This window comes from Panthera uncia, assembly GCF_023721935.1.
Source record: "Panthera uncia isolate 11264 chromosome B3 unlocalized genomic scaffold, Puncia_PCG_1.0 HiC_scaffold_1, whole genome shotgun sequence".
Lineage (NCBI taxonomy): Eukaryota > Metazoa > Chordata > Mammalia > Carnivora > Felidae > Panthera > Panthera uncia.
This window is the reverse complement of record NW_026057582.1, coordinates 94,957,290-94,973,245: the sequence shown is the minus strand read 5'-3', so window position 1 is coordinate 94,973,245 and position 15,956 is coordinate 94,957,290. Positions and strand designations below refer to the sequence as shown.

At 36.3% G+C, this 15,956-nt stretch overlaps 1 protein-coding gene across 1 annotated transcript in view; it reads right to left on the bottom strand.

Annotated features, from left to right (window-relative positions):
* Window positions 1-15,956, bottom strand: part of LOC125910388 (protein unc-13 homolog C) — a 339,112-nt gene that overhangs the window by 278,829 nt on the left and 44,327 nt on the right. Inside the window, exon 6 of the mRNA XM_049614136.1 lies at window positions 14,453-14,616. Coding sequence (XP_049470093.1) covers window positions 14,453-14,616 — 164 coding nt within the window. The remainder of the gene's footprint in view (window positions 1-14,452; window positions 14,617-15,956) is intronic.

Here is a 15,956-nt window from a genome sequence, read left to right as displayed (position 1 = left end):
TTGCAATTTAACCCCAGAAAGATTAATACTGATTGCTTCTTTTAGGTAAATGATACATATTTTGACTGTAAATATGAGGTAAATACCTAAGGGAAACAGTAAGAAACTCAAAGACCAGAACTTTATTATCCTGAACATGCATTACTTATTTTTTTTTAATGTCCATTTATTCTTTGGGAGACAGAGAAAGAGGGAGACAGAGAGGGAGACAGAATCCCAAGCAAGGCTCCGCATGGTGAGTGCAGATCCCAAGGCAGGGCTTGAACTCAGTAAACTTGAGATTATGACCTGAGCAGAAATCAAGAGTCAGATGCTTAATCAACTGAGCCAACCAGGCACCCCTAAACATGCATTATATATTTAAAAGGATACTGGAGGTCACCAGGATGAATAATCTTGTTCGTGGCTTTGAAAAATGGATCCATGCCTCCTAATCCAGCTGAGTTACTTAGTATTTACTTGTGGTAGCTGCTACCCTCTGATTTTTGGGGCTCAATTAGGGTGGCAGCAGTTTGGAAAAGACTTTGAGCAGAAATAAAGGAGAAACATAATAAATATCCTGCTGAAGGCATTCAGAGTGAGAATTTTGTAGGTGAAATTGAAAGTTTTATAATGAAGATGACACAATTATTGAACGTCGTTCACCGCTATAAGCAATCTGAGGGAAAAATGAGTGTAATATGGGAAGATGGGGGATACAAACAACCAAGTTTGCCTATTTTATACTTTGAGTTGGTAAGCCAATGTTTTAGTGATGAAAATTCTCATTGCTTTTGGGGCCCCAAAGCAGTTTTAACACCACAATGAGAGATGTGATTTTGAGTTATATAATTTATTTTTTTTCTTTTTTTTTTTTTAATTTTTTTTCAACGTTTTTTATTTATTTTTGGGACAGAGAGAGACAGAGCATGAACGGGGGAGGGTCAGAGAGAGAGGGAGACACAGAATCGGAAACAGGCTCCAGGCTCCGAGCCATCAGCCCAGAGCTTGACGCGGGGCTCGAACTCACGGACCGCAAGATCGTGACCTGGCTGAAGTCAGACGTTTAACCGACTGCGCCACCCAGGCGCCCCGAGTTATATAATTTAATACAATCCTTGCTATGTACCTATCATTGATGTTAATACATATTATTCATAAAATTATAAAAACAGTAAAAATAAATTTTTTTTACACTTTGAAGTTTTCTTAGGAAACAACTTCAATGTATAGTTAAAAGGTAGGGTTATAATACTTTCTCTTATTAGAAGTGATTACAAATAAAATGGATTCTAGTGTTTTTCCATCCTTTAATCTTTCCTCCATTTTTTATATTAAAGACATCTGTCCAGACTACTCTCCCTTCAATAACTACACACTTACTGTAGCTCTGGAATGATTCTTCATGATAGGAATCTAGAGGTGATTAAAACATGTTCCTGGTATAAAATATGCATACCCTAATTGAGAGGCACACACCTTAAACACTAATTTTCTCATCTAAGAGAAAGTGCTGTTCCAGAGTATCTAAAGTTTGGGTGCTATTACTGAGGTATCCACAGGCCAGAGGAAGGTACAAAGCCTGATGGAGGACAAAGCTTCAAAGGCTGAGTTGAGCCCACTAGTGGTGAGACCACAGAGGAGAAGTGAGAGGGAAATGCCTGAGCCAAGGTCTAGGGGATTAGAGTTCATGTAATGGCCATGAAAGAGTGAAGAGTTTAGTATCCCTAGAATTTGGTTCAATAAATATTTATTCAACATATCTAAAGGTGAGATACCATGTGAGGCACTGGATATATAGTAATGAATCCACTTGCAGACGAATGGGAGAATCAGTTCTATAAGAAATATAATACAACTATGTACATGTTATGAGAAAGAAAAGCCTTACAGAGTGCTAAGGGACAGTATGTTAGAGTGTGCATATTGTGGTCTGGTGGGTCAGGGAAAGGTCAAGGAAGACTCTTTGAAATGAGACTGGGCTAAGAGTTAATGCATAACTACGAGACAGCCAAATCAAGCATAGGGCTTGCTGTCACTGATAGGTAAAGGATGTATTCCAGGGGAATGGAATAGTATAAACTAAGGCATAATAGGGAAAAAATACCATGTACAGTGAACCCTAGAAATTTTAGGTTGGTAGATCCCAAATTTCCAAGAGAATATTCTCTGCCAAGTTTGACCAAAACCAAAGTGAGGGTGTGTGTAGGACAGTCTCATGAAATATGTTAGGCAAGTTAGATGTAATTTATAGATCAAAGGACTTTTTCAAACTAAAATTCAAAATCTTAGAGTCAGTGTAAGTAAAAAATTAAAAAAAAAATTAAATCTCCAAGGAACTCTAGCTGTTCACATGGATAGAAAGTGAATTTTTTTTTAGGTTATTTTCTATTTTGAGAGAGAGAGCACAAGCAGGGGGAGGGGACAGAGAGAGAGAGAGAGGGAGAAAGAATCCCAAAGGCTCTGAGCTGTCAGCACAGACCCTGATGTGAGGTTCGAATTCACAAACCATGAGATCATGACCTAAGCCAAAATTGAGAGTCAGGTGCTTAACTGACTCACTCACCCAGCTGCCCCATGATTGTTGAATTTTAAATAGATGATCTTGGCTTTGATGAAACTTTAGTAGGATGGTTTAAAGAAGGTGAGACTAGAGAAGAGAGCTCAATTAGGAGGCTGTACAGGGAAGGGAGGGTGGGTGTCTGAGTTAGGGTAGTAGTTATACAAATATGGAGGAGAGAATGAATTTGAAAAACACTGAAAGAAGACAAATTGTCAGGGCATGGTGATTGAGGAGGGCTGAGAGGTAGGGAAGAGAAATGGTTACGCTCCAAGGTTTCAGTGCAGGTAACGGGTACTTTTGCTATGTGGGCTGAGAACAAAACAGGACAAAGGAATTATAAGGTGGGAATTATGTGTTGAGTTTGACCTTAAGGTACCTGTAGAGGTTTCACATAGGAATGCCCATCAGCTTATTGGATACTTGAACTGGACAGTTAGATTTAAGGGTCACTAAGTATATTGGAACCAGTCAAAACCATGAAAAAGGATAAGGTCATCCAGGAGGATTATGCAACATAAAAAGAGAAATGTCAAAGTGTGGAACTTGAGAAACACCAACATGTAAGGAACTTGTGGAAGGAAAAAAAAAATAAGTGAATTCTATGACTAAGGGCAAAGGAAAAAAACAGATGGATTTAAGGAAAGTCAGGACACTGGAATCAGGGAAACCATGGGAATGAGAAGTTTCTTTGCAGGTGAAGGATGATTGATGCTGTTAGGTTCAGTGAGGAAGTCTTACAAGGACAGAAAATAGACTATTGGACTTGACAAACACACTTAATTGTGACCTTAACAAGATCAATGTCAGTGGAGAGACAGGATGCACCAAGAGGAAACAGGATGAAAAGTGGGGAGGTGCCGGGGTGACCAAGGTAAAGTGGGTCAAGGACAGATTCTGTTGGTCTCAAGCTAAGGAATTTTCACATTCTCATGTGGACTATATGAAGTTGGCAGAGATTTTTGCCGAGGGAACTGACATTATCAGACAAATTTGGAAAAGTGACTCTGAAGTGGTGTAAAGATAAATTCAAACGACTAGGTATTAGATGCAGAAAAAACAATTTAGGAAGACATAGAAGCAAAAAAATGACATTTTCACCCTGCTTGCAATATGACTAAGCCATTCACATACCACACTAAGAAGTAACAAAATATTTTGTACCTTGAGATAATCTAAAACTCACAGAATCACATTTCTGAATCTCTAAGATATAAAACTTGAATAATTCTTCTATGAAACCTAAACTTTCTAACAAAACAGCTTTGAACCTGATTTTACCCATGTTATATCTGAAAACTTATTATGACTTCTGAAAATATGAAAACCAGGTTTGTGTCCCACCAAGAACAGCACAAGAATACCATGTAAACTAGAGAACCTTAGAAATGTTGTGTTACTTTGTTTTGTTTCGTTTTGCCAGTGCTTTTGAAGCCTGACTCCCTCTGTGCGTTTGCTGTAATTAAACATTTCTTTCCTTTTCTAATTTTTTTTCCTTCTTAAGGTCATAGATAAAGTAAGGTGATTCAGGATTGGAATTCAGGCAATGTAAGTTCAAATCCGTATCTCTTAACTGCTAGAGTGTAGCTTTCTCATAATTTATCTTCTTCCTTCTCTCTTCAATGTTGTGTATTACTTGTACATGCATCTGTTTCTTTCAGAATATGTTTAGTTCATGCTTGGTTATCATCTTATTCACCCCTCCTCTAGCCTACTGTTTTTCTTGTACAGAGGAGATGACCAATGTTTATTAATGAAAACAAAAGCAAAGTGAGCCAAAGGTATTGGCTATGTAGAGTTAGAGTGTACATTGTATGTGGTTGATTACCTTGAGTATGACAGTTTACCAAAACATCTAACTGCTTTGTAAACATTTGTTGAAGTGCCTGGCAGTTAGTGCCATGTTGATGACAATAACTATGAAGGTTAATAGCATTGTGCTTATAACTGCTATATATTTTAAACTTTCCAGAGCATTAGGCATGTGTTCGTCTTTGACAACAGAAATATTTTGCTTTCTGATTTAAATGTAATTGAGATAATTTCTGGGGAACAACTGGAAGTAGCTAGCTGCATATGATTCATTCCTTGAAACTTCCCATGGAAATATCCAAGAAACCCAGAAAATAATGTGAAGTCATAAAAGCCCTAGAAATTAGGGTACCCATCTAAGATTCCCCAGTACCTGGGAGGACTCTGCCTAACATTAGGGCAGCTGGCTAGATTGAGAGATATTCAGCAGATGACTAAAGTCTAAACTCCTGAAGTGTTAACCTGACAAGACAGATAACAGGAGGATGTTTCTAACAACCACACAGCGTATACCGTGTAAAAGATTGGGGCCTCAGCTGCTGGCCAGCAAGGCTATCAATGACTTCACTATTCCAAGGTGATGGCTTCCCCAGTCAGGAAAGAGCTGTCTCTGTTTCCCACACCTACTCCCTCTACATCCATTAAAGGGTACACAACTCCCAAGATTGTAATACAGCTTGTGCAATAGGAAATAGGTAATGGGATTGAAGCTAGTTAGAAAAACAGGGCTGGAAGAACACTGGGAACAGTATATCCTGGGAATTATATAAAATCTTTTACATTTTGCTTCCAGCAAGACAAGAATTCACAGGTTGTTTAGATCATCCGGGGGGGCGGGGGGGGGGATCCAACTCTACTAGTTGGAGAGTCCACCAACAGGAGCAGGTAAGTATCTTTCACCAATCTAAAGGAGAGCTGCATTTAAATAAAGTTATGGGAAAGAGTACAACATTTTTAGAGGCTTGACTTCCAGTTCAAGGTCTGCAGATGAATGCTGACAATATCCAGGTGGTTAACGAATACTGATTCCAAAGGAACCCTGTAAGTTGCCAAATAGGCAAGAGGCAAACACCTTTGTATATTATTTTCACATTCACACATGCATGTACACACATGCACACATAGGTATAGGCAAAAAACAACCAAAATCCTGGCAGGAAACAGTATTAACCAAAATGGTACAATGTTATGTCCAGATAGAGCTATAAAATTTTGTTTTTTTAAAAAATACATTTTGTATTTTACAAATAATTTACCATTAACATGTTTTATTACCCTTATCAGAAAAGCAGATATATAAAACATATATTTTAAATGTTAATTCAACTTTTACCTATTATTGATTTCACAAGTCTTTTTGTAACTTAGCATGAAACAAAGCAACCCAACACTTCTTAAAATTTTATTTGATTGACTTAAGTAAAAATTCTTTATATTTTTCTTGTCTAAAAATACCTTAAATTTAAAGTACTATATATAATGTAAAAGTGTATAATCTGTATCACTCTTTAAAGTACTATTGAATAAGATTTTTACAAAAGAAGTCAGCAACAAATTACCAGTAAAATGTTTTTTCTTTCAAAGTTTATCATAGACCTTACTGGTTTCTGGTGAATGAGTAGATGCAAAAGAATTACTACATAATTACTGTAAAATAGATACTACTTTGATTTCACTAAATAAAATATATCAAGACTTACTTTTGAAGGTATTAATGGAATGATAGTTGCTCATAACTCCCTAAGGCAAAATACAAAGATGATAATGGTGAAGACTGGACATCAAAGCAGGACAATGAGAAAAACCTAGTATTTCACTTAATGCTACTTTTCCTCCCATTAGTCCTTTACATCAGTTTTAAAATCAAATTGTAATAGTTTTTCTTAACTAAAATTGTAAGCAACGAAATTTTCATTGTTTGGTGAAAGGAAAAAGGTAAATAGATTAAGGTCATGAATATGATCCTTTTTAATTTGATCAGAATTACATTGAACAAGTCTCACTATTTCTAAAAATTAAAGATACAGTAATTGCCATCTCTTAGAACTTACACGAAAATGTTCTTCTTAAAACTGGTGACTCGGGAGTTCATCAGTCAGAATACTAAGATTAAAAGTTTAAGCATTTGATCTACCCTATGACCCAGCAATAGCACTGCTAGGAATTTACCCAAGGGATACAGGAGTGCTGATGCATAGGGGCACTTGTACTCCAATGTTTATAACAACACTTTCAACAATAGCCAAATTATGGAAAGAGCCTAAATGTCCATCAACTGACAAATGGATAAAGAAGATGTGGTTTATATATACAATGGAATACTACTTAGCAACAAGAAAGAATGAAATCTGGCTATTTGTAGCAATGTGGATGGAACTGGAGAATGATATGTTAAGTGAAGTAAGTCAGCCTGAGAAAGACAGATACCGTATGTTTTCACTCATATGCAAATCCTGAGAAACTCAACAGAAGACCAGGGGGAGGGGAATGGGGAAAAAAAGTTACAGAGAGGGAAGCAGCCAAACCATAAGAGACTCTTAAATACTGAACACAAACTGAGGGTTGATGGGGGGGTTGGTGAGAGGGAAGGTGGGTGATGGGCATTGAGGAGGGCACCTGTTGGGATGAGCACTGGGTGTTGTATGGAAACAAATTTTACAATAAATTACATATAAAAAATCACTTCCACAAAAAAAAAGTTTAAGCATTTGAAAAAAATGTTTAAGAATTTGATACTAATTTTAAAAAATTTAAAACACTAAAACTCAGAATTTCCAGGTCATTCTTAGGAGTAAATTTTTTCCCTGGTTGGTAAAAATACCTGTCTTTTTCTAGAAACTGTTACTAGGATTATGGTAAATTACAGATGGTACATTTTGGTACCAAAACAATATCCTACACTGAACTTGCCTCTTCACATTCACTTTTAACCTAACTGGTAAATGATTAGACAGTCAGTTTAACCAAGAAAATCATATGCATCAAGGTACATATTTCTTAGATGGTTGAAGGAAAAAAAGAAAAAGAGACTTAAATTTCACAGAAGGAAAAGTGTTAATCATGGTTAATGGCTATACTTCTTGGAAACCTTAAAGAAATGGTCAGCATATTGCTTTTTAGTATGTGGGGAAGATAGAGGGATTATGGCTGGCCAGTTTAGAGATACCATGGCATAGGCATGATTCATTCTAATACTAGCTCTGATCTGTGACCTTAGAAAAGTAACTTTATCACCCCTAGATTCAGTTTTTCCATCTTTATAATAAAAGAGCAGTTAAAAGATCTGATCTTTCTAAGCTTTACCATGTTTTGCATTTCTGAATACAAATAATAGGTTATGTCCAGTCATATATTACTTCCTCCTACGATCAACATTTGATTTTATTGGAACCCATGCTTAATAGGAATGGCCAGAAAGAAGGGGGCAAGAAAGTTGTTTTGAAGCATCCTTTGCTCTTCAGGAATTTTCAGCTAAAAGGCTTCTAGGCAACCTTCAATTTGCCAGGAGTCTGACTCTGACTTTCTGTATGCCCCTTCTTTATGTGTGGTTACTGCCAAGGTGAAGCTTCTTGCTTCTAACCATCTCCTTAAAAATCAACTCCTTTTAAAGGCTGTAGTTTCAATGCTACTTACATTATTCTAGGAGGGAGAGGGAAAACAGAATTAAAAGGACAATTGGCCACTTAAAATGACTGAATATATCCTTGCAGCAAACCACCCCTTCAAATAGCACACCTTCAAATAAAATAGGTCAAAAAGTACTACTGTATTGTCTGAAAATGCTAATATTTCCCCACACAGACATGATTGAAAACAATGGATTAACAATGTTTAAATCACTTGACTTTGCTTTTCTAAGAAAACAGGGTTAGTGTCAAACCAATTAAACAAATGAAATTTCAGTTTCATGGGAAAAGTTAGATAGACAAACTCAAAAAGTGATGCTTAAATTGCCAATAATGAGATAGTTTCTGGAACGTTTTCAGTTATTAAAGTGATTGCTACAACATTATGATCCATTAATTCTCAAACATTACTGGCAAAATGTTGGGAAGTTATGTGTATTTCAAATAGCACATCTGTATTCAATTCACTTGCTATTGTTCTGTAGCTATCACGATAGAAAAAGTAAAAAAAAAAAAAAAGAACAATCATCTAACTTACCTGCCTTTTCATGGATAATTGTCCCTAATCACATCATCTTGTGGTTTTCAAGGGATCGAAATGCCTTTGATTCAAAAGATCTAAAGGTCAATTATTTTTTAATAAGAATAAGAGCAGGGTGATTAGAAAGAAGCACCATAAAGATGACAATGAGTTTTAGACCCTTAGAAGATTTCAGAGAAACAATACAAGATGAAAGAAAAGACTATCTGTATTTCTAATGCTAGAAATACACTAAAATAGTATTTATCACGTTTGCTCCCTAAAATTCAAATTAGTATGCATGTCAGTGATTGTATGCATTCACTAAAGAGGGGGTCAAACATTTAAGGATCGCTTCTCCTTTGGCGAAATGCATCATAACTTTTCATAGATGCTAGGTATTGCTCAAACTCCATTACGGAGGTTTTGAGTAAGTATGAGGGCAGTGGTGGGAGACAGGAAAGTAATGAAATGTGTAGGGTTTAGAGGAACCACAGAAGTTGAAGAGCAAGTCAGGATGGGACCCTCAGGCTGACCATCAGCTTTCTCTGACATCTCTTTTCATCTACGCCTGGATTTAGTCCCTTCATGTCTATGCTGTTATAGTACTCACACATACTTCAATTATACTGTCTTGTTGTTATTTAATTTCTTCCTCTTTGCTCTAGAGTAGGAGCTCACTGAAGCAAGAGATATCTTTTATCACTGTATCCCACTGCCCTGTATAACTAAGTCCTCATAATTAAATCCTCAGAATGTGTCTATCAAATAAATGAATTGTATCTTCTGGAATGTGGACTCCATTGGAGACTGGATCTTGACTTCTTGTTTGTTAATACATTCTTAGTGCCTAGAAAACTTCCATGGTAGGCTCTCAATAAATACATCTTACAGGAATGAATGATTCAATTAAGCAGCACTCTATTTAGAAACTAGGCTTATGCCTCAAACGGCTAAAATAGACTAGTGCCTTTAAAAAAAATGGTATCCCAAGAGTTCTGGTTCAAATATCAATTAGATAAATATGGCTAGTGCCAAAGTCAAGGTTGTTGAGGATACCAAGGTAAAAAACACTGACTTAATGCTTTTCACATTTGGTGTTACAGAAGCATGACCACGGTTCAACAAAAGCTCAGATTTTGTGACACACCCTGGGCTTCATTTTATAATAAATGAGACTCCTTAAACACTCAGTTAAAATATGTTTGACAGAAATCACCTCCAGAGGGCAATTTAATCCCTGATGCTGACATGGAATTCCCTGAGTGTGTTTATGGGTGAACAGCAAGTCTGTCAGAACATTTTTAAGAGCATGTACGTTTGCATAGATTGATGTAAAGCATCAAGAACTCCCAAAATTCTCATCATGAAAACAGGCTCTATGCTCAACATCATGATGCAGAATATGTAAAATAGTGTGCTTCTTTGGAAGGAAAGATACTCTAATTCTTACTGTCATATGTTGAAAAATTTCCTTTTTCTTTTTAGATGCATTTACCATGTGGGAATATATCCTCTGGGTACTTGACCAACTGCTTGTCCAAACAGGAAAATTGTAATCCCTTTCTTCTTCCCTCATGAATGCTCCAAAACAAAGGGTATATTTTTATGAAACACATAGGGCTAATAAATTGTGCCCTCATAGAATGTTTTGTGCTATTAGGAGAGAGCATTTACAATAAGCAGGAGGTACCTTAGAGGAACGGGAAATTCAGTATTAATGTTCAGATTATTTACGAGCAAAATAGATCCAGCCTCCTTCTTATGAAGGGAAATACACAAGAGGAAAATTTAATAATGTACAACCATACTCTCTGACTTAATACACACTTCTCCTGTATTTCTTCTTCAAATCCATCTTCAAAGAAATGGGAGTATGCTTAAAAGAAACCAGACAATGTTACTTAAAAGAGAAGGATTATGAGGTTACCTGGGGATTTGGATCAGCATAAGGAGATTTTAAATATCAAAAGAAGCTAAGATTTGATTTTTATTTCTTATCAAATGGTGTCTAGGAAAGCCCAGAATAATTAAACAGTTTTGTCCTTTCCCAAACTTGTATATGTCCTTACTATACAGACAGGACATCTGTTTCTTCCTTGAAGCTGAGTTCCCCAACTTTGTGTTTTAAAAATTAAGGGAAGGGGCGGGGCGCCCGGGTAGCTCGGCTGGTTAAGTGTTCAACTCTTGATTTCAGTCCAGGTCATGATCGTGAGTTCGACCCCCTCTTCCCCCCCCCCCCCGCCCCAGCATCCCACTTCAAGCTAACAGCACAGAGCCTGCTTGGGATTCTCTCTCTCCCTCTCTCTCTGCCCCTCCCCTGCTCGCTCTCTGTCTCTCAAAATAAATAAACTTTTTTTTTAAATTAAGGGAAACACTACTGAGTTAAGTTTAACACGGGTAGTTATTTCTAGGTTTTGCTGCTGTTGGTTGGTTGGTTTTCTGGGTCCCCTGAAGCATTGTTTCAAGACAACAGAAAAATACGACTGATTCAATGGGCAACCAATTCAAATATGAACATATAGTTGGTTATTCATAAACTCTTTCTTTTTAAAGTTGTTTTATTCATTGCCCAATAATTTGTTAGGAGTCAAGTTACAATTCAACTGCAGAACTATCATTTGGAAAATACAGTAAAAAATATCTCTGTTCTATTTCAACACCTAACAGAAGAATGTCTGACACTTCTCCAAATTATTATAATTAATCAATATGGGATGCTCTAAAACACTTAAGTGCAACATGTAAGGTAAAACGGATACCCACACCAGCTTAGTCTTTCCAATTCCACTTTGCATGCTTTTGGCAACTGTGAATTTCTGACATGAAGAGACATATCAGGAGAAGTTGAGAACAAACAACATGTACTTCTGTTTCATTCAATTCAAAATATGTACAGCCTTCTATCATGCATCCAGAATTTCTTATAAAGCAGTAATAAAACATATGACTGTTGAATCCAAGATTTCAATTTGTAAACCTTTGCAAATAATCCAAGTACCCCTCTAAACGCCACCATTCTATTATCTCTCTTAAACTTGATTACACATGTAATTATAACATTCACACAATGATATAAAATGGGGATGGGGTGTTTTTCTATAAAACTATTTCAATAATTAATGATAATCAATGAACAGTAAATGAAGTGATCATATTTACACTGGCAGTCAAGATTTTTAGGAGTTAGTGGAATGTCAAATGACATGAATATATCTATTTTTTTATTCTGGTCAGATGGTAATATTTGTACTGTCAAAGCAAAATTACACTGGACAAAATTAAATAGGCCAGGAAAATTTTATTCAAGGGTATGCAATAGAGAAGAGAAACCAGAGCTCAGTCTGAACTCAGCTCCACTGAAATATCAGATGGGAATGTTTTTAAGGGCTGACTTGGGAGGAAGGATGGAGGGGAGTTTTTAAGAGCTGGAGTTGGGGGAATCCTAGCCACCTGTGTCTGCAAATTGGCTTTATCCAAAATAAACTATCTCTTATCCTCATGACTTATCCTCATGACTTATCCTCATGACTGGAGATAGTATTACATCTTGGAGTAAGGAACCTACCCAAATGAGGCTCCTACCTTCCCACAAAAACTGGGAGAGAGGGGCCTATACTCCTTGATGATTACATTTGAGAGACACTTCTCCAGGTTCTTGAGAAAGCTAGTCCTGGGGTGTAAGACTGGCAAGAGACTTTTAAAAAATTTACAATCCAAAGAATTCTAAGTGTTCTAAAGTGAATTATAAGTTTTCTAAAGAGAGTACTGTAAGGAAAGGAAGGTCAGGGGACTCTCGGTTTAAGCATTCAGTAAGGGCCAAGGTGTGAAGGAGGTCAAGGGCCTACAGGCAAGAAAGAAGTTTGTCCAAAGTTCTATCAAGTTGAGGGAAATGTTAAGGCCATCTTGGTCAGTAGTGAAAGCAGAAGAAAACATTTAATAAATAAAAATACCATTATCAAATCAAATGTGTAACTAGAAGTAGATACAGTTGATCCCTGAAAAATGCAAGGGTCAGGGTCACTGACAGCATATAACTTTTGACTTCCAAAAAACTGATCTAATAGTCTACTGTGACTGGAAGCTTTACTGATCACATAAACCATCATAAACACATATTCTGTGTAATATATGCATTAAATACTACATTCTTGGAATAAAGTAATCCAGAGAAGAGAAATTATTAGGAAAATCATTAGGAAGAGAAAATATATTTACAGTACTATAAAAAATCAATAATCTATAAGGAGACCTAAAGAATTTGAACTTTTGTTATTTGAGGGTCAACTGTATAATCTATAGCATTGTGTTATCATCTAAGTGCATTTGTCAATTTATTACCAAAATAAGACATTTTTTTTCCTTATGCCTCTCTGCCTTGCTTTCTCGCTTTAGACTAGCAGTTGGCAATCTAAGGCCACAGCCAAACCTAGCCCATAGTTTTTGTTTTTAAAATAAAGTTTTATCAGAACATGGCCATGTCCATTTGTTTAAGATCTATGGCTGCTTTTGCATCTGGACTACATAATGGAGCAGTTGTGACAGAGATTGTAGGACCCACAAAGCTAAAAATACCCTGTGGCTCTTCATAATTATGAGCTCAAGTATGGGTCACCTGATACAAAATAAGGTACCCAAAAATATTTTATTGTTACTGTTTACTTAGGTTAAAAAATAAAAGTGATAAAATGAATAAAGGAGGATTCTCCTCTTTTAAACTATCAAAGTTGCATTTTTATTGTGCTCATATTACCTTACCTAGTAAGTTATTCTGAATTATACCCATTGACATGGGACAGAGCAGATGACAAACTCATAGACTCCATTACGGCTGCCCAAATACAAAATAGGTTGCCTCAAAAGGAGTGTGCTGTCACTCTATGTGAACAAGCACAGGGATGATGACCATCAGTAACAGATTCAGTAGCAGGTCTTCTGGTTTGGAGAGAGGTTCAATTGCATGACCTCCTACTTCCTTTTCACCTCTATAATCTTTAAGTCTTTATTATTTAACATGAGGACATTCTGTCAAATAAAAAAGCATACTTTTATTCAAAAAAATTTTTAAATGTATTCTTACACATGCTGTTCTATAATTATGACTGGTGATTAAATGCTAGGAATAGTAAACCCTGAAGAAGACCACTGATTTTGGTCCAGTCTACCTTCATCATTCAGATGGGTGAAAATGACTGATTATTTGGGCCCGCATCAATTTGATTGTTGTGAAAATATGATCTAATCAATAATATAAAAGAACAGTTTTTTTAATGTCTATACATAAATACCTATATATACGGTATATATCTGAACAAGATGCATTTATACACTTAGATCAGGTTTCAAAAGGTGAACTGTGGGCAAGAAACCCAATTCTGAATGCTTACTGAAACTCCTCAGTAAGGGTTATGTGTCTGTGTGGGTCACTTCTGTAGAACAACATTTATTGCAGTGTGCGGGTGTTCTCAATAAATCTTCATTTGGCTGAACTAGTAGCACTGATATAAGTATAGAAAGGAAGTATATATAGCCTACTGTTTGGGTCAAGAGACTGTAATGGCTCTGGATGTGGCTTTGACACTAATAGACTTTGTAAAGTTGGACAATGCACTATAATCATAAGGTTAATTTCCTCAGATATCAAATAAGGCATTGGTTCTTCAACTTTAGAATTGATGAGAAGTATCAGGAGGGCTAAGTTCCCAGATTGTGCTAACAATGTTCATCAATGGACCACACTTGGAGCACAAAATAAGGTTTGGGAAGATGGTGGTAGTGAATTATCAAATCCTTAACACTTTACAGCTATGAGTGGCCAGCATCAAATGGGCACATTCAAATGTAATTGTCTCTGGAATCAAAATTTCATTTGAATGAGAAGAAAAGAAATGAATGCTTTTCTTTCTTTTTAGATTTCAGAGATTTTCGAACATGTACCTGTTCTGTAGTACTTACGTCATAGCTTGATAAATGGATTCAATCCCGTAACGCATGGCAAATTCATCGACTATTTCTTGGGAAGCATCATCAAAGAAAACCTTCCACGCTTCCTCCCCTTTGACCTCTGGTATTTTCACTCCACCATTAGACTTCACTTCAGTCAAGTAATGGAACAGATTCTGAAAGTAAGTGGTTTTCAATTGTTCAGTAATTCCTCAGAATAGACCATAAATATGTAACTGTAACTTTCAGTAATTTATATTTGCATTGTGATGGCATCTAATGTTTCATTAGCATATATAAGCAATAGGAATATATTGAGTTTTTATCCTAGCTCACCTCGTATTTATGCAAATTGATTTTATTTCTGCCTAAGCCTACACCGAATCAATGATTCAAATGTTTTTCATACATACCAATTCATTTTAGAAGGAAGTAAAAGTTTTGCATGTAAACATTTCTACATGCTAGAGCATATTTTACACTCATGGGCTCCAAGTAAATTATAGAGCCCTGGATGAATAACATGATTTTGGCTGTTGATACAGAAGTTTAGTATGTAAAGGGCTTTGACTATGAAATGGTTGGAGTCAGAGCAAGGAATTGAGGTTAAAAATGAATGAGAATTTTTTAATGAAATAAAAATCACTACACATATTTTCTTTCTGCTTCTAACAAGTTTTGGGAACTACCTGCTACATAGATGCAGCTTAGGTCACTAAAGGACCCTTTCTTGGATTTCAGGTCTTTTTGGTTCATGGACTAGCAGAAAAAGACTCTGAAAAGCAAAGTACAATGCTATTCCTCATATCCCAAAAATTCTCTATCCAATCTTTCAGGCTAGAGTTGGCTCTCCATCTTGCCAGTTTCACTGGTTTGAAAACTGAACCACCTTTTTTGAAGGAATATCCATAGCCAGGTGGTAATCAGGAAATTAAGCCTAGGCCCTTTATATAATTATGTATAATACGTAAATGACTTAAATACTGCTCCCCATTCCTTCTTTGGTAAAATGGAGGTGCAAATAATTACACATATAAATTTTCATAGATACATTTAGGAAAAGTTATTTGCAAAGAGCAAAGATTCTTTCACTTATCTTTTCTATCTTAGGAAGGTACTTTCCTCTCTACCTCTCTGAACATGGGAAAAGTACATTCCTCAGTTTTACCTCATATTTTTCGATACACAGGACAAGGGCCATTTGTATCAGAGAAAGGCTCTGGGGACAATTTTAGGCTCTCGGACACAAAGCATCCAATAGAAGCCTAAGATTATACGTCTGTATATCTATACTGAGGTCAATCTGCCCTTTGGATTCAAACTGGGTTGTATCAACCTCTAAGTCAACCAAGCCTTACTGTTTGGGTGGGTATATTCTCTACTACCCTTGGGTGGTAACTACATTTGATATTCTCCATTGCCGACTTGTCTGTGGAATGGGTAATTAAAATGGAGGATGGTTCAATATATATTGAAGCTTTTATGTAATACTCAGAAAAAGAAAAAAAAAATCATT